General features: G+C 41.4%; 1 protein-coding gene across 1 annotated transcript; it reads left to right on the top strand.

Moving 5' to 3' along the window:
• Positions 1 to 1007: 1007 nt before the first annotated feature.
• On the top strand, positions 1008 to 25880 carry LOC127563365 (cytochrome P450 4B1-like). The gene is made up of 12 exons (XM_051999777.1): positions 1008 to 1421; positions 8582 to 8723; positions 12048 to 12092; positions 14860 to 14987; positions 15218 to 15342; positions 15861 to 16015; positions 16581 to 16687; positions 17027 to 17217; positions 21230 to 21367; positions 23420 to 23480; positions 24423 to 24505; positions 24984 to 25880. Exons 1-12 carry the CDS (start codon positions 1233 to 1235, stop codon positions 25150 to 25152), a joined length of 1533 nt encoding a protein of 510 aa, XP_051855737.1. The 5' UTR covers positions 1008 to 1232; the 3' UTR covers positions 25153 to 25880.

Below are 25880 nucleotides of genomic sequence, written 5' to 3'. Positions count from 1 at the left end.
AGGTTCTGAGGATAGGAGAAGCATGAAGATGTTTGTGGACAGAAAAGCAACCAGTAGACAGGGAGAGATTGACAATAAGTAAGAAAGTGAAGATGCTCAGAGAACAGTGCAACTTCTGGAGATTTTTGTCTTTGCCTTTGTGTTTGTTATAATTAATCGTACACTATGCTCAATATGTCCAACCAGGGATAAGTAATCAACACTGCAGTGAGTTCTGGATGCAAATAATCTAGTTGTCCCTCAAATATATTTCACTTTTCTATAACCAGTTTCAGCCTAGGAATTCTGACCAAAACACAAGAATAGGGCAAGGATATCCATTATACCACTATTTTTTGTGTGCCCTCACTCTTCCCTGCCTTCCCTTCCCCCTTTTTTCTCAGGGATTGATCATCAAATATACATCATATGCTTTACTAGGAAGGGTGGAATCTGAGCTTCTTAGCACAATGCCCGAGCAACTCTGCTCTAGTCCTGGTTTCTGTCTAAGTTGCTCTCAGGGGATGACCTTATTCTGTTGTTAAATTATCATGTATAGTAAGTGAGGGTCCTTCCCCTGGAAGCCACATGTGAAGTTATGTAAAACATTTCCATAAAAGTCATGATGTAAAAGAAAATTTAAATCAGAAAAAAATAAAGTTTAAAAAAGAGATAAAGAGGAAGGGAAAGAATCTGAAACTGAAAGTTATAAAAACAAATATAAAAATTGTTTTATATGTAACTGGGGAAAATAAAAAAATTAAAGAAATAAAATTCTAAAAAGAGAGAGGAGAAATGTGTCTAGCCACAAAAGGTTACTAGTTAGATAAAAGATAGGAAGACAAAAAAGAAGAAATGACTGAGTCTCGTAAGAGCTGAAAAGGGGCTGGCATCCATGCGGAAGTGGAGAAATCAATCTTGGAAATTTACCAGCTCTTCCTCAGAAACTGGAGCAAAAGTCGAGAGAACAGATGGTTGTGTTCTCTTGGGGTTTATTGGCTTCTTTCTTTGGGGCATATTTCTTTTGGAGGCAGTTCTGGATTTCTGGGCAGTTCATCAAAAAGAACAAAGTTCCCTCTCAGATTCTTTCCTCCCCACAGTCCGTATTGTGAGCTAGTGCTGGGATCCAGTTGGAGATAATCCTGTTTCCCGGGTGTGGCCAAGGGATAGAGTCCTGGAGCTGGTCAGCTGGGGCATAAGAGAAGAAGGCTGGCAGTGAGAGGGCAGTGCCTGTGTCCAGAACAGAGCTCGTCATGCTTTTGTGGCTCTCCTCATGGCTCCCTGTGAGCCTCCCCACGCTGTGGCTATGGGCAGTTTCCCTGATCCTGACCCTGGGCTTGCTGCAACTGACCCGGCTCCTGACTAGAAGACAGAAGCTCTTCCAAGCCCTGAAGAGCTTTCCTGGGCCACCCACCCACTGGCTCTTTGGGCATGCCATGGAGGTAGGTCCAGGCTCTAGTTCAGGGGCAAAGGCAAGAGGGATGGGTATTAAGAAATGGAAGAAAGGTATACTTAGAGAGAAAAAGGAAAGGAGAGAGGAAAGGAAGAAGAAAGATAAGAGGAGGGGGTGATACATGAAGGCAGAAAATGAGTTACTGTAATCCTTTCCCTGTTAGCCCAGCTCTCACTGTTAGGACATCTCCTAATGTCCAGATGGAATCTACTTCTCTGCAACAATCACTTGTCCCCACTCCCAATTTTTCCCAGTTCTGCCCTTGGGAAGAGAGAAAAGCAAAAGAGTGGGAAGACGTGACCCCACACATTGGCCCTTTGGATAAGCTGGAGCTAAAGCTATAGCTCAGGTTGAAGGGAAAGAAGGGGAGGACAAAGGAAAAGAAAGAGTCTAGCAATAATACAATGAGAGAGAAGAAGAGGGAGTAGCAAGGAAAAAGAAAATAGGGAGAAGACTGCAGAGAAAATAAAATCTAAGAAGGAAAGAAAAAGAGGTGGGGGAGTACAGAAGGGAAAGAGAAAGAAAGAGGAGAAAGTAAGGGGGGAAGAGAGAAGATTGTGGAGATAAGAAGGAAAGGAGATGTGGGGACAGGGAGAGGATGAGGAGAAGGGAGAGGATTATTTGTTTTGTGGCTGAGAAATGGAGTTTAGGATTTTCTGTGTCAGGAATCTGATGGCCTTTTTTCAGTCCTTATCTCCTTGATTCTGACAAGCCCCACCATCATCTGGATATTTGGTCATCTCTTCCACTGTTCTTTTCCTCTCTGTTTTTTCTAAGCCCTCTTTATTGCATCAGTGTTCAAGTCCTGTTTGCTTTCTCATAGAGATCTTCCCAAGTTTCTGTCCTGAGCTTTCTCCTTTGCTCTCTGTACATTTTCTCCCTTGGTGATCCCATTAGCTCCCATGGGTTTAGCTGTCATCTCCATTCTGATGGCTTTGAGATATGCATCTGTCCATCCTGTTCCCACAGTTTTGTGGCCTTTTTGTCAGGCTTTCCTGACCCTTTCTTGAGCTCTCATGATGACCCCCTTAGGCAAGAGAAAGGCCAGCTTTCTGCTGGACTCCTTAGAGAGTTGCAAAATTCTCTTCCTCGAAGTATCTCATTTGTCTGCTCTGGACAAAGCTATTAGCTGTTCCAGCTGTTCCAAATAAGAAGTTCAGATCTTCTAACCTTTTGCTGTTCATAAGATTATTCTCTGGTCAGAAAAGGAAATAGGAGACATGAGCTCTTCTTTTCTTCCCCTTAGAAGTTTGTCAGGATCACTCTCCTCTCCTCCATGCATAAGCCTTGAATGCTAGAATTTGGACCATCTTGCTCCTATATAAACTTAGGATATGGACATGACTTTATGAATCTCTTTAACCAATCCTGATACAGTTCCTATAAAAGAATAATTGCATTTACTCCTACTCAAATTGATGAACTAGTTTCCTTTGCTGAATCAGTATCCCTTTACAGAAACATATACCAAGATTCATCCCAGACTCTTCCTCTTTCTTCTTCTTCTTCTTCTTCTTCTTCTTCTTCTTCTTCTTCTTCTTCTTCTTCTTCTTCTCTTCTTCTTCTTCCTCCTCCTCCTCCTTCTCCTCCTTCCTCTTCCTCCTTCTCTTCTTCCTCCTCCTCCTCCTTCCTCCTCCTCCTTCTCCTCCCTCTTCCTCTTCCTCCTCCTCCTCCTCCTTCCTCTTCCTCTTCCTCTTCCTCCTCCTCCTCCTCCTCCTCCTCTTTCTTCTTCTTCTTCTTTTCCTTCTTCTTCCTTCTTTTTTCTTTTTCTTCTTCATTCTAATTCTTCTTCTTCCTCTAATTCTTCCCCCCTTCTTCTTAGTTGCCTAATAAGATTTTATGGGTTCACCCTTATTTTGATGCCCCTGACAGACTAATTGAAGTTTTCACATGTTTTAATCCATCCCTCACACAACATCTAGAATCAGCTATTTAAGGTACAACTCTAATCATTTTGCTATTTTGCCTCCAAACTGTGAATGCTTCCCATTGACAAAGTAATGACTTAGGTTGGCACTTAAGGGGGCACTAATCCCCAGTTGGCTCCCAATTACCTTCCCAGCCTTATTTCATACTACTCCCTTTTTTGTACTCTTTGTTATTGCCACACTCAACCTCTAGCCATTACCTGATTTAAAACCTTTTCTCCCATTTCCAAGTATTTGCAGAAGCCATCTCTCCTGCTTGGGAAGAACTTCCTCATTTTCCTTTTTCATTTCTTTCTCCCAGTCCCAGCTCAGAAGTTCCCTTCTCAATGAAGCATTTTCTGATTCCTCTGCCTCACATTTGCTAATACTTTCTCTTTCCTTACTCTAAAGGATAGAGTGTATTGATTGATAGTCTTGTTCAGTTGTATCTGACTCTTTGTGATCCATTTTTTTGGAAAAGACATTGAAGCAGTTTGCCATTTCCTTCTTCAACTCACTTTATACACAAAGAAATTGAGACAATCACCCAGCTAACAGGCCTGGCATGCTCTCCACTGTGGTACCTAGTTGCCCTAGACATTCTTTAAGCCTATGATAAACAGGTCTAACTTCCCCCTCTTCCCCAATACCTTTGCAATAAGCAGACATAACTATTGCATAAAGTCAAGACTCAAACATGTTCAAACCACATGCTAAGTGTAACTGAAGGGGATTTGCCTCTAGAGCTTGTGAAGTGGCTGAGATTCGAGTAGAGTCAAAAAAACCCCATGGGTGACGTCCATCTCAATTCATCCTCTGTCATGGCGACAAAGAAGTGCTAAACAAATGGCTAAGTTATGGCCGTTGATAGAAATAGGAGTTTATGGTGGCAATTCTGAAACATATCACTGCTTTAAGAAACTAGTATAAGGAATACATATTTAAATATCAATGTAGATTACACAAGGGAATAGACAGACTAGGTAATGCATCCCTGAGTAGTTAAGAAGAAAAATCCAAAACATATTTAAGCCTAACAAAACATGACCTTGTGGATAGAATTACACATAATATGGTTTACTATTCTGCATTGACATACAAGAGACAAATTCCCACACAGACGTAAAAGTAATCTGAAGAACTCAAACACTAAAGCAAATTGAAACTAATCTATTATCAGACATTTTCTATATAACCTGCAATCTCCTTGATATAATAGTCATTAAAAAAAAAAAACATTAAGAGCAATGTTGTTAATAGGTATTACAATGCCAGGGTAATCAGACCTCACGAAAGGACTTTATCTCTAGTGAGGTCTATGTATGGTTAGGGCTCTCTCCTTTCCTATAGCATGGAGAGTATCATTGTGTGGCTCCAAGGGTTCAGAACAGACATCTTTAATGTCTTTTCCTCCCACTCATTCTTACCAGGAAGGAAAGCAGGCGGTGGGGATGGAGGTTACTCTCTCTCCTCAGAGTAACAGGGTACCTCTAGAAATATATTTATTGTTAGTCTACAGAATATGATCAGATTTAATCCAACTTCTGATCAGTGTCATTATTAATGAGGAAGGAGGACTCCAGGTTCTATATACAAGACCTGATCCTTTCCCCACCAAATGCCAGTTCTACAATGGCCATGTGGCAAACAACAAAGAAACACATTTAACCAAATGGTAGCAAGACAGAAATTAAAACAGTGACTCAATAAGGGATGATTTTACCTCTTCATGTGCCCTTATCAATGACAAAAAATTATTTGTTATTTTTTTCATCAAGCAATAGGCTTTCTATCTGAACCTTGTTGGAAAAAGAAGATAAAACAATAAAAACCACAATGATAATATTGGGATAATAATGCTAAACAGTTTAGTGGTGCAGTGGATAGAGTTCTATACTAAGAATCAAGAAAACCTAAATTCAAATTCTACCTATTAGCTCTGTGATTCTGGGAAAAACTTCTATTTATCCCAGTTTCCTTGGGGATAGGGTTGATAATAATAGTACTTACCTCCCAAGGTTATTATGAGCTTAAAATGAAATAATATTTGGAAAGCACTTCACATACCTTGACAACTAACTATTATTTGGCGAGGCAGCTAGGTGACATGTGGAGAGAGTGCTGTGACTAGAGTCAGGAAGATTATGACAGTGTACTTCTCATGTCTCACAATCAAATTCAATCAATCAATGTACTTCTCATGTCTCACAATCAATATTTAAGTGTGAGTTTCCTTATGTTGCTTTTTCTGATCTCTGTGTGAGCATTTGTCTTGTGCAAATTCTTTGTAAAATAGTTATTTAGATTAATGTATATTTGGCATTCAAATAACATGGCCAGACCACCAATGTTGTGCCTCGTTTATGTAAGAACTTTCCCCCCCATTCTATCTCTCTCCTCTTCTTTCTGTGCATCACTCTTTCTTATGACTACATTCTTTTCTTGAAGATCATCTCAATATAATTGCCTGATCTATGGAGATGCCCTCTAACTCCCATAATAATGATAAAATTCTTAGGAGTTACACATATTATCTTCCCATATAGAAATGTAAACAGTTTAACTCCATGGAGTCTTTTATGATTTTACTTTCATTTTTACCTGTTTATGCTTCCCTTGAATCTTCTGTTCAAATGTTGAATTTTCTATTCAGCTCTGGTCTTTTCATTAGGAATTCTTGGAAGTCTCTTATTTCATGAAATTTACATACCCACCCCCACCCCCACCCCCGCCAAGAATAATACTTAGTTTTTCTGCATAAGTCACTCTTAAATATAATCCTAAATCCTTTACCCTTTGGAATATCATATTCCATAAAGTGGGGGAATTTTAATGTGGAAGCTGTTCTAAATCTTGTGTGATCTTGATACAAGTTTACCTTAATTTTTAAATGTAACTTTAATAAGTTACTTCTACATCTATCTTATTCTCTTTTAATAACTCTTTTTCTTCCTCACTGAAATTGTTTCTTTGTATTGTTAGAATTCTGTCCTTGATTCTTTTCCTTCCTCCTTATATGTTTCTTTCAATCTGTTCCTGTCCATTTCATCCTCTCTTTTGCTTCTCTCATTTATTTTTCCTCTAAAATTCTTCCTCTCTCCATCTTTTCTCCCTTTCCTGATTGTCTCATCTCTTTCTCTCTACCTCATTTTTCCTATAATGCTCCCTGACATTTTTCTGTTTTCATTCTCTGTTTTCTATCTGTTCCCTTTCTTTATTCTCTCATCTCATCCTCCCCACCACTTCTTATACATCTTTTATTTTTTCATCTTTTTTCTTGTAAATTGAATTCAAGTCAAGTTACTGAAGTGAATATTCCAGGTACTGATAAAAAAATTGATGGGTATGATTTCTAAATCACTGTCAGTTAAATCTAAGTGGAGAACATGAGGGGTATTGGGAAAAGGTTAAATGTGCTCATCTTCAAAAAAGGGAAGAGAATGAAAAATTTAAACTGTAGTTTAGTGAGCTTGACTTTGATTTCTAGCAAAATTCTACAACATATCATTATAAAGACGGCATTATAGTGAGGCTGAAAAAAGGAAGTGATGTTCATAGAAAATCAACCTAGTCTTTAGAAAAGATCATGCCAGAATAATTTTATTTCTTTTTTTTGAAGAGATCATTAAACTAATGAACACATTATTAAATTACTGTAGGTCTAATTTCCTAGATTTTAGCATAGGATTTAATTAAGCATTTCATGCTATTGTTTATCTTTATTTTTTTCAGGTTTCTTTTTTATTTTCAAAATATATGCATTGATAGTTTTCAACACCCTTGCAAAACCTTGTGTTCAAAATTTTTTTCTCCCTCCCTTCACCCCATTCTCCCTGAGATGGCAAGCAACAATCCAATATATGTTAAACTTCATACTATTTTTATAAAAAAGAGGGGGGAGATATAAATTGCACAATATGTGGATTCAGAACTGCTTAAATGGACATATTTTAACTAATCATTAATGGAGCTATAGAAACTTTTTGTCGATTTCCAGTGGAGTATCCCATCTCTCTGTGTTCAGGGAGCACAAATGTTAGCTGTCTAACATTTATACGAATGACTTGGATAAAGTATAAATTATATCCTTTTCAAACATATCAATGATACAAAGCTAGAAAGGATTAGATAACATGCTGGATGACAGATTCCAGGCCCTAAAAGACCAAAAACAAAGATTAACATTGGACTAACTGAAGAAATGCAATAAGAATGATGGACAGTCATTTATTGGTACCAAAAATTTAATACCACAAGTATAAGATTATAGGGATTAGGGGTTGACCAGTTATCAGTTTGTCTGAAAAAGATCTGAGAGTTTTAGTGGACTACAAAGCTTGATATAAGACAGCAAGGTGATATGGAAACCAAAAATATAATGTGGTTCTCAGCTACATTAAGAAAGAAAGTGGTCTTAGAAATAAGGGAGATAGTTTCACTGTATCATGTTCTGGTCAGACTAGATTTGGAATACTGTGTTCAATATGCCTTCTAGAAAGGATGTTGATAAGCTGGTAAGTGATCAAAGAAGACCAATTAGATGAGTGAAAGATCTTATATCCCTACCTTGAGAAAAGGAGTAGGGATATTCAGCCTAACTGGAAAGAAAAGGTACAGGAGGATAGCTATCAATAGCTAATGTGTAATTGAAAAGCTGTCATGTGGAAGACTGTGTGTCTGGCCCCACCAGGAAGAACCAGGAGGGATAGGAAGAGGTTTAAAGAGAAAAATTTAGTTTTAACATAAGAAAAAATTCCTCACATTAAAGCTACCCAAATGTAGAAGGGTTACATTATGAGGCAGTGGGCTTACCCTCACTAAAAAACCAAGTGGCCATTTGGCAGTATGTTTTAGGATTTTTTTTTTTTTAGGATATGGACTATATCAGTGGTTGATGACATCATTTGCAACTCAGATTCTGTGATTACTCCTTCCCTCATTTCTTTCTTATTCTTAATCTCTCTTACTTTCTTTTCCATCGTTTCTTATCTCTTTCTTTCCATATCTTTTCACATCTTTCCCTTACAAATCCACTTCTCCCTGAACTTCTTCCTTCATCTAATCTTTCCCTCAGATTTCTTTTTTTGTTGTGACAGATAGCTTGTTCACTGATGGGGACTGAAAGATATGCCATCTGTCATAATATATGTGGAATTCTCTACCTTGTTGGAATTTGTTTTTCTCCTCTCCTGACCCTCAGTAATGTGGTTTCTGTGATTTATATTCCTTTCCTCAACTGCAGATCAAGAAGGAAGGAGAATTGGACAAGGTTCTGTCATGGGCTAACATTTACCCTTGTGCACACCAGCTGTGGATGGGAAGTTTTATTGGTTTTCTGAACATCTATGACCCTGACTACGCCAAGGCTGTGTTCAGTCGAGGAGGTGAGAGAACTTAAGACTTCCCAATGGGATCTATATCTAAGAAGAAACCAGAAGGGTAAATATGGGAAAGAATGAATAGAGAAGGGGAATGGGAGGGTGCAATAGAGAGGAACCCTAAGCATGGGGATGGACAGAGGCCTGAACTAAAAGCCTTGAGTGAGATAGCAAAGATGATGATTGTCATTAAGGCTTATGTTTTCTTTGGCAAAAAAAAAAAAAAAAAGGCTCTGTGGACCAGAAAGAGTCAAGAAAAACAATGGCAAATAAAGAATTGAAGATCAAGATAAGTAGGGAGATACAGTGCTTAGCTGCTTTTATGAAGCTCAAATCATTCATCAAGACAAATTCCTTGACAGGGCACTAAAAAAAACTGGTACATAAGAACATTAAACCACTGGTAATGTTTTTGAGATTGTGGAAAATGGAAGAAGTACAATGGATGAGGAGAAGGGGAAAGATCCCAGTTGTTAAAAGCATAAGTTAGAACCTGCAAGTTATAAGCCAGTGAACTTGACCTCAATACTTGTCAAGATTATAGGATGTACTATCAAAGAGGTGGTAGGTGAACACCTGGAAAAGAAAGCAGTGACCACAAAGAGCCAACATGGTCTTGTCAAGAACAGGTTATGCTAGACTAATCGATTACTTACTGATTACTTGATTACTTTGTGACAGCATCCCTAAATTTGTAGCCCATTCTTCTGAGTCCCACACAGAGATGATCATTTTCTTGATCCAGCCATCACTCAAAAGTGTTTTACCTCTATACAGTCTTAGCACAGTGTTTGGTACATGGGACACATCAAATGACTGCTTGTGTCTGTTGACTAACTCTGAAATTCTTCTTCCTGACCAGATTTCATTCTTCCATCTCTAATTTTGTCTCAGTTCTCCTAACCTGATTGGGACCTCTAGTCGCTCACCTTCTCTTCTCTCACAGTCTACTAAACATGCTCTGTTCTTAACTTCTCTCCCTTTGGATCATTGTTCCTATGCTTAACCAGTTTGACTTCTCATTGTTCTATGTTCTTAAGGTCCTCACCTTCTGCCATTGCCTTTGCTAAATCCTAACTTTGAGCTGCCCTTCCCAGACATCTTCTCCACTTTGACTTGAGTGCTGCTCATGGGCACTGGACTGAATCACACAATCATGGTAGTATAATTTAAGTCTACAGTGGAAAGTAAAGCCTCCAGGACTAAGAAGTGATAGTTTCCTTTTTCTCTGCTCCAAAGACAACTTGTGTTCAATTCTTGGGGATTCCTGTTTGGAAAGGACATTGATAAGATGGAGACTGTTCAAAGGAGAGTGACTAGATTAATGGACTGTGAGTTTATGACATAGGATGACACAGTGGAAAAAGCACTGAATTAAGAGTCAGAGGAACCGACTTCAAGTTTTGCCTCTGGTATTGCCTGTGTAACCTTGCATATGTCATTTCCCTCAAACTATAAAATATGTGTTTGGAACAGTTCCCAAAGTCTCCTAGCTCTAAATCCATGATCCTGTTCAGTGAAGGCAGCAGACAGGTGACACATACTCATCTTCTTGAGTTCAAATCTGGTCTCAGATATTTATTATCTGTGTGAGTCTCCGCAAGTATCTTCACCCTCTTTGCTTCAGTTTCCTAATCTATAAAAATGAGCTGGAGAAAGAAATAGAAAGCCTCTCCAGTATCTTTGTGCAAAAACCCCCCACAAAGAATCAGACAAGACTGAAAAATAACTGAAGAACAATAACATTCATTAGAAATGTTTAGATTGGAGAAGAGAAGACTTAGAGGTGACATTATAATTTTCTTCAAGAATTTGAAAGGCTCTTATTTAGAAGAGGGATCATCCTTAATCTGATTGTTGCCTAAGATAGACATGGGGATAGAGTGGGGGAAGAAATTGCACAAAGGCAGCTTTCATCTTGATGTCAATATGGCAGGTGCATAGGCTGATCTACCTACAATGTAGCTTCTCATGTCTCTCACATAGGCATGGGGCCTATTCTCATTCTCTAAGCAGGTTATTGTACTGCCTATCTTCCTGGATATATTCCATTACTTTGTTGTTACACCAAAATTCTCCCAGATTCCTAGAAGTAATTCTATTAAGGAACAAATTCACTCTTTCTATCTACCATTCAAGCTGTTTAGCTCCTACCAGTACGTTTTGATTTGAACAATCAGTCATTCAAAATAACACTTTCAGATCCTTAACAGAACTATTAGCTTAGTAATAAAGCAAAAAATAGTGGCGATAGTGTTAAAGATACTCATGTAATAAAGCAAATAAATATATCACAATCCACACAAAATCAAATCTGGATCATACACTTTAATAAAAAAAATGATAAATATTTACTGCTAAGAATGGATACACACTTATAGAAATCTGCCAAGGAGAAAACCCATATGCCCCATATGCTCAAGGTAATTCACAATTCTAGAATATAAAATTTAATGTGTTCTTTCTGTCTTAGGAGCTGTTCATAAAAGTTCTTTGATGAATGTAATTTCTGTATTGAAAAATTATTTCAATTTATAAATTCAGTTGAAACTGTACTTGACTAATACCTTACTGGGTAACATTTCAGCCTATAGCTGATAAGGTTCTGAAACCTGTTCATTCTCTCCCCCTACACGCTTTCCCTCTATCATCTTTTTTTTCCTCTGTCCCTGCCTCTTATTATATTTGTGTTCTGGATTAGGCTATAGTCAAATTCATTATATTTGTCCCATAATACTACAACAGCCCTGGCTTTCATATTTTCCCAATTATTAATCTAAAAGTTGTTCCAATCACTGAAATTGATTGTGTTTTTCATTTACACTAAATTTCAAAAACTTGTTACCATCAAAACTCAGCAACAAACGGCTCAGAATTCTATCAGAGAGCAACTACTTCAACAACTGTATCTCTCATTGGCTTCTGAGGAGGCTCAACTCAGCACAAGTCAACAAGCATTTGTTTATCAAATATTTACTGTATCCCAGCCTGGCGCTAAGGGCTGGGGAGGCAAAGAAAGGTAAGAACAGCCTTTGACCTCAAGTGTTTACATCTAATCTTAATCTTTAAGATTAAACTTTAAAGGTACAGTACAATAATAAAGAAAAATCTCCCTAATACCATTTGTTATGGATGCTGGGAAAGGAGCTTCTTAGCTGGTGTTGAATTCAACAGTCCCTGGAAATCCTTCATCCTTGAGATGCTTTGTTTGTATCTCCAGGTTAATGGCAGAATCGGTTCTATTCTCTGCCAGCCTGATCCTGCTTTGGCTTCTCAGAGTTGACATTTGGGAGAAGCTTCTCTAACTACACCTTTTTTCCTCCTCTACAGATCCCAAGGCCTTCGATGTATATGGTTTCTTTTTACCATGGATTGGTGAGTGGGATTCCTCTGCCTCCCTTACTTCTTTCATACAATTTGGCTAAGTTAGAGACAGCAGAAGTAAGTGCAGATCTGGGGTACCTGGACCCGGGGAAAGAAACAGGAGTATTCAATCCCTTCTTTCTCTCTCTTGCCATCAGTCTTTCAGTCCTCATCTCACCCCCAGTCCTAGGCCGGTGCCAAATCCTGGCCGGACCTGGCAAAGACTGGGGCCTTTCATTCCAGAAGCTCTTAGGGTACCTGAGGAAATAAACCTCACATCCATCTTCCTAAGATTGAGCCTTAAATGGGAACTCAGGAAAATTGGGTCCTATTCCTGTTTCTGTCCCCACATTACCATGAGATCTTAGGCAAAACTCTCACCATCTCTGGTCTTTTTTCTCTTTTCTAATAGAGGAATAACAATGTCCTCTGGTCTTTATGGGCTGGCTGCGAAGAGAACACCCTGTCTGACCTCTTGAAGAATAATAACTATGAAATATCAGTATAATCTGTCAAAAGAGCATATCAGGCTGCAGGATATCCTGGGGCCCTCCCCTCCCTTGCTCTGTATGTCATCTCTGTTCCTATCTGTGATACTCTATGTGTCCCTTCCTGGGATCATCCTCTATCTCTCTTCCTTTTCATAGCCACAGTCACTATCTTTACTCATCTGTTAATACCTTGAAATGACTTCTGACCTTTTCACTCCATTGAATTTACTTTTCCTGAGATTATCAATGATCTCTTCTTAAATATTATATCCATGGCCTTTTTCCCCATCCTTCTCCTTCTAGATTTCTCTGTAGCTTTCATATTTATTTTATTATAATATGTATTATAAATTTGTATTTATTCCCAGCTTCTGGATAGTCTTTTTTACCTTTCTATCCATGAAAATTCTCTTTCCTCTTTCTTCTGCTCACTCTTTGACTACTCCCATCTCTTTTGCTGGATTAACATGCAGCAAAGTATCCTATTATTTTCAATTAGCATTCAACCAATACTTGTTGAATTGGATTGAATTTGTGATTGCCTCAGTTGTCCAGTTTTAGTTTCTAAACTATATCTATACATATAGATAGATATATAGATATGGATATAACATTAAACTAGCAATTACTTGTGAAGCATTTACTATAAAGATACAAGGACAAATATGAAGCAGTCTCTGCTATGTGGAGCTTACATTCTTGGGAATGCAGAGAACAACATGAACAAGGTATGTATTAAGTATAATTTCTAGTGGTGTAGGAAGACCCTGTGTGTGTGTGTGTGTGTGTGTGTGTGTGAGAGAGAGAGAGAGAGAGAGAGAGAGAGAGAGAGAGAGAGAAAGAGAGAGAGAGAGAGAGAGAGAAGGAGAAGGAGGAGGAGGAGAGAGAGTGAGAAGGAGAGAGAGAGAGAAGCAGAGGAAGAGAGAGAGGGAGAGAGAGAGAGAGAGAGAGAGACAGAGAGAGAGAGACAGAGAGAGACAGACAGACAGAAGACAGACAGAGACAGACAGACAAAGACAGAGATAGAGACAAAAACAGAGACAGAGAGGAAGCTTTCTAGTCTTCTTTTTATACAAGCATTCTTGCTAAATTTCTTCCAGCATTCCTCTGTACCTGCCATTCTACAGGCAATCTTTAACTTAGCAGGGGGAAGCTTCCTAGAAAATAACACAAAGTAAAAAAAAACATAAATGTTGCTACCTTGACCATGTGGGAATAAGGGGCTAGGTATCTTTGTAAATATCAGCTGTGGTCTTTCACTAGAGTTTGCTGAAAATTTGCTTTCCTGCATTCTGCTCTCTATAATAAAACTTGAATTCTAATAATATGCATTTTTTGGAGCAGATTCACGGACACTTTTATTTTCCTGCTTTTTGCAGATATAACAAATTCTTTAACACCAGATTCAAGGCCCACAGAAGGGCAGACATTATCTAACCTTCATTTGCTCAATGTTCCACTTCATTGACTTTGTCTAGTTGAACTTAGGGCACAATGTTTTGGATTGCGATATAAAACACGAGTTTTAAAGGCAAACAATGAAAATATGAAATGAATGCCTGACGAGCCCTTTGTTCCATGATGACAGGGTAAACAGTGTCCAGGAGGAAACTAACTGCTCCCCCAGCTCGCGTCACACCTCTCATTTTTTCTCTACCGTGCATAGTTGGGGATATGTGTGGTCACCAACACAAAAATGAGAACCAAGTTGCTTGAAGTCATTAAAGTTAACTGTGAATGCTGAAGCCTGACTGTGTCTCTGTGTCTTTGCATCAGCTGGTCCCCTTGCCTGGAAGACTTTTTGTGTTCACCTCCATCTCTTGGAATTCTCAGCCTCCTTGATTAATTGATTGATTGATACTTTTCACCTGTCCCAGGAGAACGTATCCCCTTTGAGTATGGAGACTTGGAGCAGTCTCTGTGGGGAAAATATAAGGATTTTTGTTCTTTTATCCGTATAGTGCTGTGTTCTAAGCTTTAGAATTCTCTTTTTTATATTCTGGTCTCTTCAAATTTGAATATTCTGTGTTCTATGGCTCAAGGTCATCTCCCAACTTGCCATTCTTTCATTCGCTTTGTGTTTTATTAAGTAGGTTAAACTTCTCCAATGAGGTTTTATTCCATGTTTTCAGAAAACCCCTTCGATTTCCATTGTACTGACAACTGACTATGCGCTCCCAAAAAGAGAAAAGGGCTCCTTGTCCCTCTGAGTTGCCATGTGCAGGGAATACTGTGACTTCCCAGTGAGAAAGTGCTGCTCTCTCATGTCTTTTTCTTTCTAATCCCAGGGAAGGGACTATTGGTTTTGGACGGTCCCAAGTGGTTTCAGCACCGGAAACTGCTCACCCCTGCATTTCACTCAGAGGTCCTGAAGCCCTATGTGGACCTGTTTGCTGAGTCCACCAAAGCTATGCTGGTGAGAAGTCACTTGAGACCTGGCTCCGATCCCTGACCCTCCCCCTGGAGATAAAACTAAGGCTGGGCTAGCTTGGAGGGGGAGATTAAGTTGTCCTTTGGAATAGATCAGAGAAGGAAACTGGACAGCTGGAGAAGGGGTTCCAGAAGAGAAGTGAGCCCTGGGAACAAGCCCCGTAAGTCTATGGGGCTTAGGCCTAAAAGGGGTCTCTGATCTCCTGTCTTTCTCAGAACAAATGGGACAAGAAGATTCAGACTGACAAGTGTGTGAACATCTTCCCAGATGTGGGTCACATGACTCTGGACAGTCTTACTAAATGCATCTTTGGAAGGAGCAGCAAGACCCAGACACAGAGGTTAGAGAAAGGGCCCTGAGTATGCTGGGGGAGCTACCTTTGTCTGGCCCAAGGGAGCAAGCCCCTGGTCTGAAGGGAGACACAACCCTATCCTGGAGAATCCCTGGTCTGAGGGGAATCACAGCCCTGCCCTGGGGAATCCCTGATCTGAAGAGAAACAGAGCCCTGCACTGGGGAACTCCTAGTATGAGGGAAGACACAGCCCTGCCCTGGGGAGCCCCTGATTTGAGGAGAGATACAACCCTACCCTGGGCAACCCCTGGTTTAAGAGGAGGACACAACTCAACTCTATCTGGGCAGTCCCTGGTTGGAGGACGAGACACAAATCCCATAGGGAAACATCACTGAAGCCTGGATTGGGACTTTGAGTGACTCCTCAAGACAGGGCTCAGTCTTTTCAAGGTGTCTATGTCTAGGGTGGGGGAGGGGAATGACTACTCAAAATATCAGCACAGACCATCCTTCTTCCCTCCTCCCTCACCCGTTGCTTCAATTCTTCCTCTCCTTGGCCTCTGCAGTGACATCAGATACTTTCAGGCCATCGGGCAGCTCACCTTGTTGATGCAACAGCGATTGGCAACCTTCCACTATCACAATGACTTGTTCTACTATTGGCTCACATTTCATGGCCGAAAGTTCCTTCAGGCCTGCAAGGTGGCTCATGACTACACTGGTATGTCTCCATCCTGGAGCTGCCCTTCTTTTATCCTTCCTTTTCTCTCTCTCTCCCTCCCTTCCTCCTTCTCTTCCTTCTTTTCTTCCTCCCTTCCTTTTTCTCTCCCTTCCTTTCTCCCTCCCTTCCTTCTTCTGTCCCTCCTTCCTTTTTTTCCCTCCTTCTAATTTTCCTCCTCCTTTTAAGTTGACTGATTAATGACAGCCAGAGTGATTTGGGCTGAAGGCATGGCTCTTAAAAAAGAAATCTGGCTGGTAAAAGATACCTTGCAAGGTTTCAGTGATCAAAATTTACATTCCTAGGGCAGAACACCTGCAGGTAGCCTGATGTGCCTAATGTGGACAGAAGAAAGAGAAGGGAAGGGAAAGAAGAAAGAAAGGAAAGAGCCTTGGACAGTGTGAGAGGCTGTCCAGATCTGACTATTCTATCCATTCCATTTGATCCCATGACCTTGTCACAACCACTTCCTCTAGCGTGGATTTCATTTCTCCTTTGCAAGTTGGGTGCTTGAATATATGATTTCTTTCACCTTTTCCAGTATTAATACTCTGATGTCCTTGCACAGACATGGTGATTAAGATCAGAAAAGCTGCTCTGAAGGAGGAAGAGGAGCAGAAAAAGATTCAAAGGAAGAAACGCCTGGATTTCCTGGACATTCTTCTTGGAGTTGGAGTGAGTCTGGGGGTTTCTATGGAATTTGATTCAGGAAAGCCAATGTGGATCTTGAAAGTCTTGTTCCACTGTCCTTGTTCTGATTAGTGTCTGTCTCTCTCCTAATTCTGCTGCTGTTCTTGTGCATTTGCTCTTCATCACATAAAAAGGGAGACCAGTGGGGGAAAGAGACTGCTTACCCAGGACTTCCTGGGGGAGCCAGGGAGGGACAGATAACCTCCCTCTTATTTCCTACTATGTAGAAGTTCTTATTGAGGGGAAGCTTTCTCTAAAGTCTACTTTAAATCCTTCCTGTTGTGTCATCCATCCATTTTTTGTCACTTCCATTCCTTCCTAAAGGATGAGAACAAGACTAAGTTGTCAGATGCAGACTTACGGGCTGAGGTGGACACATTCATGTTTGAGGGTCATGACACAACTAGTTCTGCCATCTCCTGGTTCCTGTACTGCATATCCCTCCACCCAGAGCACCAGCAGCGATGCAGGGAGGAGGTCCAGGAGATCTTAGGAAATCGTGACACCATCCAATGGTGAGCCCCGGGCCTGCGTTGACTCAATACTCACTGAGAAATGTTCCAGGAGCTGCAGGGACTCTATCAAGGGTTGATCTGCTCCCTCATACTCTGCCACTTAGTAATGTTGTGGCCAGATCTAACCTTTTCCCTTTTTTGAGTCTCATTTTCCTCCTCCACAAAATCAGGGGATTGAATTTAGTTGGTCTCTAAGGAATCTTGGAGAACTAAATCTCCAATCCAATGATTCCATTCCTATTGTTGATTCTAAGGGCATAGTAGCCCCTGATCTGAACCATTGGCAGAGTTTGGGGGAGCTCATCATCCTCTATGAGTCTACTCTCATGGGACAAGTCCTTCTCCTAGATCTTCATATAGCTCTCCTGACCATATGAGAAGCTTTGGGCCAATTCCTTATTTGAGCCTGAGGTCTCCTGCAGTGGGACTTCATCTTTCTGGGGAACCATCGCGTCTATTTGGGTTTATCTCAGTTTCTAGATCCAAGGCATCACTGTTTTTCAAATATTCCTAATCTCTGAACCTTTCCTTGACTATGAAATCATGCTCTTCCCAGAATCATAGAATTTAAGATTTGGAAATGATTCCAACAACAATCCCAAATTGTGCATGAAAAGAACCTTTACCTTAACATACCCAACCAAGAGATTGTGTCTCTGCTTGGAGAACTCCAGTTCAGGGGGAACCCAATAGCCCTGGGAACAGCTCACTTTATTTTGGCACAACCTGTTGTTACAGAGTTCTTCCTGATGCCCAGAAGTTTTTGCTACTTTTCTTCCTCCTTCTCATTCTGACTTTTGAAGGACGAGCAGGACAAATCTCATCCCTTCTGCACAGGGTAGCCCTTTGAATACTTGAAAACAGGTTCTTTCTGAATCTTTTCTTCTCCAGTTTGAACAATTTCTCCAGTTCCTTTGACTGCTCCCCATGTGATGGGAGCTCAGAGTCCTTTCTCATTCTAGTTTGCGTCCTATAGACACTCTCCATTTTATCCATGTCCTACTTAAATCACAGCACCTAGAAATTAACATAATATGCTGGAAGCTATGCTAGCATCTCTAGTGCTTTAAAGTTTGCAAAATATTTTGTATATAATATATCATTATGGACTCATAACATCCATGTGAGATCAATTCTATGATTATAACCTGCATTTTGCTTATAAGGAAACTGAGATACAGAGAGGTTAAGTGATGTTTCAGGATCCTACATATAGAAAACATCTGAGGCCGAATTTGAACTTGGATCTTATTGACTCCAAGTCCAGTGACCTAAACACTCCACTTTTTAGTTTTATATTGTCCTCTCTTACTCTAACCCAAGATCACACTAGTTATTTGAGCTCCTGAATCACACTGATGACACACATTGAGCTTGTAGCCCATTAAATCCCCCAGATCTTTTTCACACAATTTGTTAACTCTATCTGCCCCATCTTACATTTACAGATTTTTTAAAACCAAAGTGGGATTTTATTTTTGTCCTCAAATTTCACCTTACTATATTCAGTCCAATGCCCTGGCCTATCAAAATCCCTTTGGATCCTATTATCTCTAGTGTTAGCTCTCCCTTTCAACTGTGTGCCATCTTTAAAGTTGGTGAACACACCATCTGTGCCTTCATCTAAATCATTACTACAGCCAATCCCCTGTACCATTCCAACTGGGAACCTCTTCCCATACTAGACATCTACTTTTTTGAGTCCTGCCATCCAACCATTTCTGAATCAATCTAATTGCATTAGTGTCTAGTCTACCTCTTTCTATTTTCTCCACCAGACTAACAAGAGATAATATTATCAAAAGCTTGGCTGAAAACTAAGTAAATTGTATCCAGAGTGTTCCCTTTAACCACTTAGTTTAGTAATTCTGTCCAAAAAACAAGCGATGTGAGCCTAGTATGACCACCTGTACTGGGATCGCTGCTTCCTTTTCTAGATGTTTGCCAACCACAAACATCTTCCTAAAGATTGATGTAGAGGAGAAGTACATGGCTTAATGTTTATAGAACCTGTCCTCTTTCTCCCTCCACTCCTTAAAAAAAAAGTTCAGACATTTGCCTATCTTTTCAGTACTTCCCCAGTTTTCCCTGACCTTTCAAAGATCACTGACAATGACTTAGGTGGTTGTTGTTGTCAGAGGACTTTAATCCTATTAGCTACTTTCTTATCATTTCTTGCCAGGGCAAAGGCCATTGTTCCTGGCAAAGAAAACAGAGACGAGGAAAGAACTATGACTTCTGACTATTGGGAATCATCATCATCCCATTTATCCAAAGCAACAGCCTGGCCCTTCTCGTTCTTTTTTCTTCCAATAAAACTAAAAGAAAACACCTCCTTTTGTTCTTAGATTCCTTTGCAAAATCCTGGATTATTCTGAAATTTACTGACACTATTTTAAAAAAAAATCCTCCACACGATTTTTACAGGATTGTGCCAGAGAACTGGTTCTACTTTTGTCTTCCTTCCATTTCTTTTGTAAACCTAAGGGCTGGGAACTGCCTGCATATCCTCATCATTCTCTTCAGATATAGCCCTTTTCCTTCCTCTTTAGAAATGTTACCTTTCATAATTTAGTTTCAATGTTTTTCTCCATTTTTATGTCCTGGTGTTTGCACTTCCCAACAACAAAACAGGATGGTGTCTCCTATTTCCTGCTCTCATTCTTGCCTCTTATTTTCTGAGTCTCTGCTTCTAATTCATGTGTAGTAGAGGAGATAAGATTTGTACTCCTAAGCAACACAGTTTTAAGGTCCTAAGATTTCATCTACAATGATGGTCCTTCCCTTATACAAACTACAGCTCTCTATGACTTAGTAATTGGCAGAATAACAGGGCTGCCCTATGGAGAAGGGTAGCTTTTCTACAACTGAAAAAGTCCTTTCTCTGCTGGCCCAGATTCTGGTAAAGAGCATCTTTGAGATGATCTGAACTGGTTCTTGGAAAATAGAACCACGGAAACACCACATTGCCCACCCTTTTTTGCCAAGGTTTTTTGTGTTCTTCTGGCTAGGCCTTGGAAAATTCAGGGTCTCACCTTTACCTCCTCCATCACATTAAAGAAGGCCTAAGAGGAAGACTCCAGTGTGTCCTTATTGACAGGGCACTCTGGGTTACAAGGCTACTGACCAAGATCATAGAATCAGAGAATTTGAGACTCTCAGATCTAGGGTAGAATTCAGGGATATTTTGTCCAAGCTGTAATCAGATTCTGCAACATCCCTGACAAATGGCCATCTAATCACTGGTAGAAGACCTCCAATGAGAGAAAACTTCTTACCCAATTCATTTTTCTCATCTCTAACTGGTACACAGTTAAAAAGGATGAAGTCAGAATTTCTACCCATTCCAAACCAAGTTTTCTTTCCACTCCTATTCCCTGCTAGAAGGCATGGAGCACTTCCCTTCTCTGTACTCTCAGCAACTTAGTGGAGGATTCTGTATATGATAGATAATCAATCAATGTTCAGCTGAATTGATGAAGGCCCTGTTCAATGAATTTTTCTCTTTCTTTCCTGAACTCTTTTAAGGATAACTCTGGAGTGAAGGGAAACATTCAGGAAGCTTTCAGTCTGATGGAAATAAGGAGCAAGTGCCCAGGGGTTATTTATAAGATCACAGGCTGAGCCAAGGAGCACAGGCTCTGAGTGCCGGAAGGGCTCAGATGACACTTGCAGGAGGGCTCAGGGAGGACTCAATCCCAAGTAATGCATGTGCAGGATCATAAAGGGAAAAGAGTAAGAAATAGAGAGGAAAAAGGAGGACCTTGTAGATGGGGTAAACTGAGTGAAAATATGAAGGACCAGCAGATAGATCCAGATTTAGGACTGAACACTTGGATAGGTCCATCACTAGAGGAAATGGGGGGGGGGATTCCATACCTCTCTCCTTGTCTCCTCAAGCTAATTGGAAGGTGGGTCTAATCTGGGGTGTCTGGGGAAGCCAGATGGCAGAACTGGGGGGCTGCTGCACCTGCTCCAAGCTGACTGCAGATGGGACTCTTCTTTCATACAGGGAAGACCTAGGGAAAATGACCTACCTCACTTTGTGCATCAAGGAGAGTTTCCGCCTTTATCCCCCAGTGCCCCAGATATACCGCCAGCTCAACAAGCCTGTTACTTTCATGGATGGGAAGTCGCTGCCTGAAGGTAGGTAAGGGTGGCTGTTGAGCCTGGGCATGGGAGATCTGGGACAAGTCCTGATTACTCTGAATTTCTTGAAAGTTTGGCCAGGTCTTTCCCCAGGTGTCATGCTTAGAGAAATCCCTTCCATTTAAAATCCCAGCCACAAGTCTATGTAACTTAGGCAAACCAATAAGCAGTCGCAGCAGGAACCGCTTCCAGCAATGATGAGTTCTCTGAGTCCTTATTTTGGCCATAGACACAGAGCTCTCCCTGCCAGAGATTATTGACACATCTCTCCAGATCCAAACAGCAATAAGAAAAATGACAGACATTGTGTGCCAGACACAGAGCTAAATGTTTTCTGATTGACTGAATAGCTCTAAAATAAGCCTCACACATCAACTCACACAATCGGACCCGATGGAGAGAGAGCCCAACATTTTGGAGCAAGGATCTGAGGGTATGGGAGCCATCTTGGCTGTGAAAGCTGGTGAGATCTAAGAGGTTATAACTGCCTTCACCTACATTGGGGAGTTTTGAAACATAGGTCTGTGAATTTGTTTTTAATTTTAAAAATTAAATAACTATATTTCAATATAATTAGGTTCCTTTGTAATCTCTTGTATGTTATTTTATGCATTTAAAAACATGCCTCGGTGGGGGCCAGCTAGATGGTGTGGTAGATAGAAAACCAGTTCTAAAGTCAGCAAAATTTGAGTTCAAATCCAGCCTTGGACATTGAAGACTTATTATCTATGTCATCCTAATCGAGTCATTTAACCCCAATTGCCTTGCCAGTTAAAAAGAACCCTTCAAACTCCCCCCCCAAAAAAAAACAAAATTAAAAACCCCATGACTCTGAGGAGTCCATCTGCTTCCCCATTCTGCCCATGGTAGGGGATCCATGACATGCAACCAGGGTAAGAACATTGGATATAAATGGAACTGAGGAGCGGATCCAGAATGTCAGTGGGAGAGAAACTCTGAAGTTGGTTCTCACAATCTTTTTTGGGGAAGAAGAGGATGAGAATAAGGAGTCTCAGCCTCCACTGTCTGACTCTCCTGCATTCCTTTCTTGGTGTTTAAATCACTGCCAGGCTAAAGATGCCCCGGAGGGGTGGGTGGATGCCAGGCAGGTGTATCCTACCCAGCCTGGCTCAGGAGGTGTGACCTGGCTCTCAGCCTGGCACTGTAGACACGGAGTCATTAGCGTTCTAGCACCTCCTCCCTTTCCCCCAGGGCCTCTTACTGATTCCCAGGCTCTAGGGATTCCCATGAGGTCTTAGGTGACTCCCATGCCAGGCCTGGCCTGACTAGTAGCCTTGTGGATGCGACCAACATTGTTTTTTGTTGGCCATGTGTCCTTGTCTCAAGCCCCAGAAAATGGTGCAGTCTCCCTCTTACTATCACGTCCCCCTCCTCTGTCCTTGGTCTGAAGCCAGCCCACTGACTTCTCAAAGTTCATCAGGATTTGTTTGTGCTTCGGTTGTTTGTTTTATTGCCACCAAATCCAGGGACATTGAAATCCTGGCCCTACAGCTTCCTTGTTCCTGAGTCTTATGAAGTCCCAGTCATCTTCTTCATGAAAACTTGATCTGCCATCCCAATATCCTCCTCATTCCTCCCAACTTTCCCAATAATTTGAGGGATTTATTGGGCCTTGAGGAGTCCAAAGAGGTCCAGTTCCCTCCCTCACAGAAGACTCTAGATCATCTTTCTCCATTCTGATCTTTTCAGCCTGACAGAGGAGAACCCTTGCCTGGGAGTCAGGAGACTTTAGTTTGATTCCCCACAGAGCTCAAGACACTGCCAGAATCACTTCCATTCTTGGGTTTTAGTTATCCCATGTAGGGTCTAAAGGAGGTTAGCAGTGTAGCCCATTGGAGGGGGAGCTGTGTTTGGAGTCAGGAAGACCTGGCTTCTGGACCATTACTTACCTTCTCAGGGTCTCTAAGACTTTTGTTAGATGTGAGTGGCCTATCTGCATCAGTGGAGAGGCTGAGCCCACCAGGAATTTCCCAAAGCAATGAAATCACAAGAGTGTTCTCCTGGAATCTCTCTCTCCCTCTCTTGCAGGTAGCCTGATCTCTCTCCACATTTATGCGCTCCACAGGAACCCAGCTGTGTGGGACAAGCCCGAGGTATCTCCAACATCACATCTCAAGGAAGAGCAAGATGGGCCAGAGGAGAGAATCCGCAGGAGGGAGGGGGAGCAAAGTGGGGAAGGCACATGTCTATTGGAAGTAGGGGGAGACCTGCCTTAAACAGGGTCAGGAAGCCAGGCTGAGGGGTTTGGGTGGGGAGAGTTTGGGGGCTCCTTCTGCTAGAAAAGAGCCCATTACCTTTCCCACTAACCCGCTCTCACTTCTACCTTCACTACCTCTGCCTGTATCTCCACATTCACTTCCTCTCTTCATGTTCCTAACCTTGAAGGTATTTTTGAGTCATCCCTTTATCTCCATCCCCATCTAATCATCTACCAGGGATCTGTTCATTCCACCTCTCTGGCAGATGGGTGGATTTCATCATTTGAATCCACCCCCTTTCTCTATTTCCACAGCCTTGGACAGACTACTGTGACCATCTGCCTGGCTTATGACCATTCTAGTCATGTGCTTGGTCTGCCCTCATTTCCCTTTATTTTGGAGGTGGAAGGGAAAGGAAGAACAGTCTTGCTTCTTGATAGATCATTCCCAAACAGGTCACTCCTCTATTGAAAAATCTTTAGGGAGCTCCTACTTTCCCCCCAGTGAGGTTCAGATGCTTCTGCCTGACATCCTCTAATCACCCCCTTCTTATTCCTTGGCACCATATTGGCTCTCCAGGCTTCTGTGAGATCACTCACATGAATACATTCTGGGTTCTAGCCAGCAACCTCTACTACCATTATGCCCCAAGCATTCCCTGCATCCCCCAACTTCTGCGCCAACTTCACCTTGTGTCTGGAATACATTCTGTCTGCAGAATCCCAGGGTCTTAGCCTGTCAAAGTGATATGAGATGTCAGGGGCCTCTCCTTGTCCGGTTCGTCCACCTAGCAAGTGTCAGAGGAGGGTCTGACTTCAGGTCTTCCTCTTGTTGCAGGTGTTTGACCCCCAGCGCTTCTCTCCAGAGAATTCCTCTACTCGTCACCCTTATGCATTCATGCCCTTCTCAGCTGGACCCAGGTAGGTGCAGTCTCCAGCATTTGATTGGGGTGGGGAAAGCCACATCAAGGATTCAACTGGAGCCCCTCAAATATATCCACCTGTGTACTCTACCAGGCCAGACCTGAGGGAAATCTGCCTCATTCTCAGCCCATCCTACTCCTCCAACACATGCTACTTGGGGTGGGTCTCTGAGTAAGGATGGCTTCCTAGGAGCCTTGGAAGAGAGGGAGTTTGAGGGGTGAAAAGATGTTCTGACCTCAGGGTATAGTTGAGGGTGAGGTAAAGAGAATTTTGCTTCTGTTTGAGGGATGCCATAAAGCCTCAGGAAGGTTTGAGTTCAAATTCTGCCTTCAAATTCTGCTTTTGGTGTCTGTTAAGTTTACAGCCTGCTTGTTTTCCTGTCAGGCTCTAGGAGCCTAGGCTTTTTCTGGCTCCAGTGGTGGAGCAATCCTACTAAGGAAGCTCATTTTGTACTTCTCTCCCTCTCTGACTGCAGGAACTGTATCGGGCAGCAGTTTGCCATGATGGAAGTGAAGGCCGTCACAGCCCTCTGCCTCCTTCACTTTGAGTTTTCTCCAGAGCCCTCGAGGCTGCCCATCAAACGGCTTCAGCTCGTCCTGGGTGCTAAGGACGGCATCTACCTTAATTTGAAGAAGCTGATGTAGGAAGGAGCAGAGTCTGGCTGCTTGTGTGTGGCTGGGAATGGGAGTGGACAGCGGCGGTGGTGCTGAATCCCATTTGCCGATGGGACCTGAATGTGGTCTTGGTGCCCCGGGGAACTAGGTCCCAGGATGTTGATTTTTGTCTCTACTTGGGCACACACACACACACACAAAATATATATGTATCTGCAAGAAATATCTTCTAATAATATAAAAATATATCATCTTCAAGATTGCATTAGTTTGCAAGAGCTCTTTAAGGTTTATAATTTAAGATCTTTATTTTACAGGGAAGGAAAGTGAGGTGCTGAGTTCCCTTGCCTTTCTTCAAAGCCTGGTTTATGTGCCACCTCCTACATGAAGCCTGGCCCAATCTCCTTAACTATTAGCACTTATCCTCTCTTATTTATATTGTACGCTATTGTCTCCACTTAGCAGTTACCTAGTGAATTTTGTATTCCCCGAAGAATGGAAGTCTTTGAAGGCAGGGCCTGATTCAGTTTTGTCTTTGTACTCCCAATGCCTTTCACACAAGAGAGAACACCGATAAGTGTTTTTGAAGTAACTTGGAGAGGGAACAGTATGAACAAAGGCAGAGAGGTTGGAGAGCAGTGGGTGTTTGCAAGATGCAGAGTTCAGTTTGGCTGGAGCTTGGAGAACATGATCTGTTTATGTGAGGCTGCTTTTGGGAGAAGGAATAATAGTAATAAAATAGCTAAATTTGTATATCA

The sequence above is a fragment of the Antechinus flavipes genome, chromosome 4, assembly GCF_016432865.1.
Source record: "Antechinus flavipes isolate AdamAnt ecotype Samford, QLD, Australia chromosome 4, AdamAnt_v2, whole genome shotgun sequence".
NCBI classification, from domain to species: Eukaryota; Metazoa; Chordata; class Mammalia; order Dasyuromorphia; family Dasyuridae; genus Antechinus; species Antechinus flavipes.
Note: the sequence above shows the minus strand (reverse complement) of the source record. Positions and strands in the feature narration are given on the sequence as shown.

Excerpts from the sequence above, each read along its gene's own strand:
- LOC127563365 (XM_051999777.1), top strand. The coding sequence starts at position 1,233 with ATGCTTTTGTGGCTCTCCTCATGGCTCCCTGTGAGCCTCCCCACGCTG. Across the intron at positions 16,688-17,026 it reads ACATTCTTCTTGGAGTTGGA|GATGAGAACAAGACTAAGTT; the intron begins GTGAGTCTGGGG and ends TCCTTCCTAAAG. Across the intron at positions 17,218-21,229 it reads AATCGTGACACCATCCAATG|GGAAGACCTAGGGAAAATGA; the intron begins GTGAGCCCCGGG and ends TCTTTCATACAG.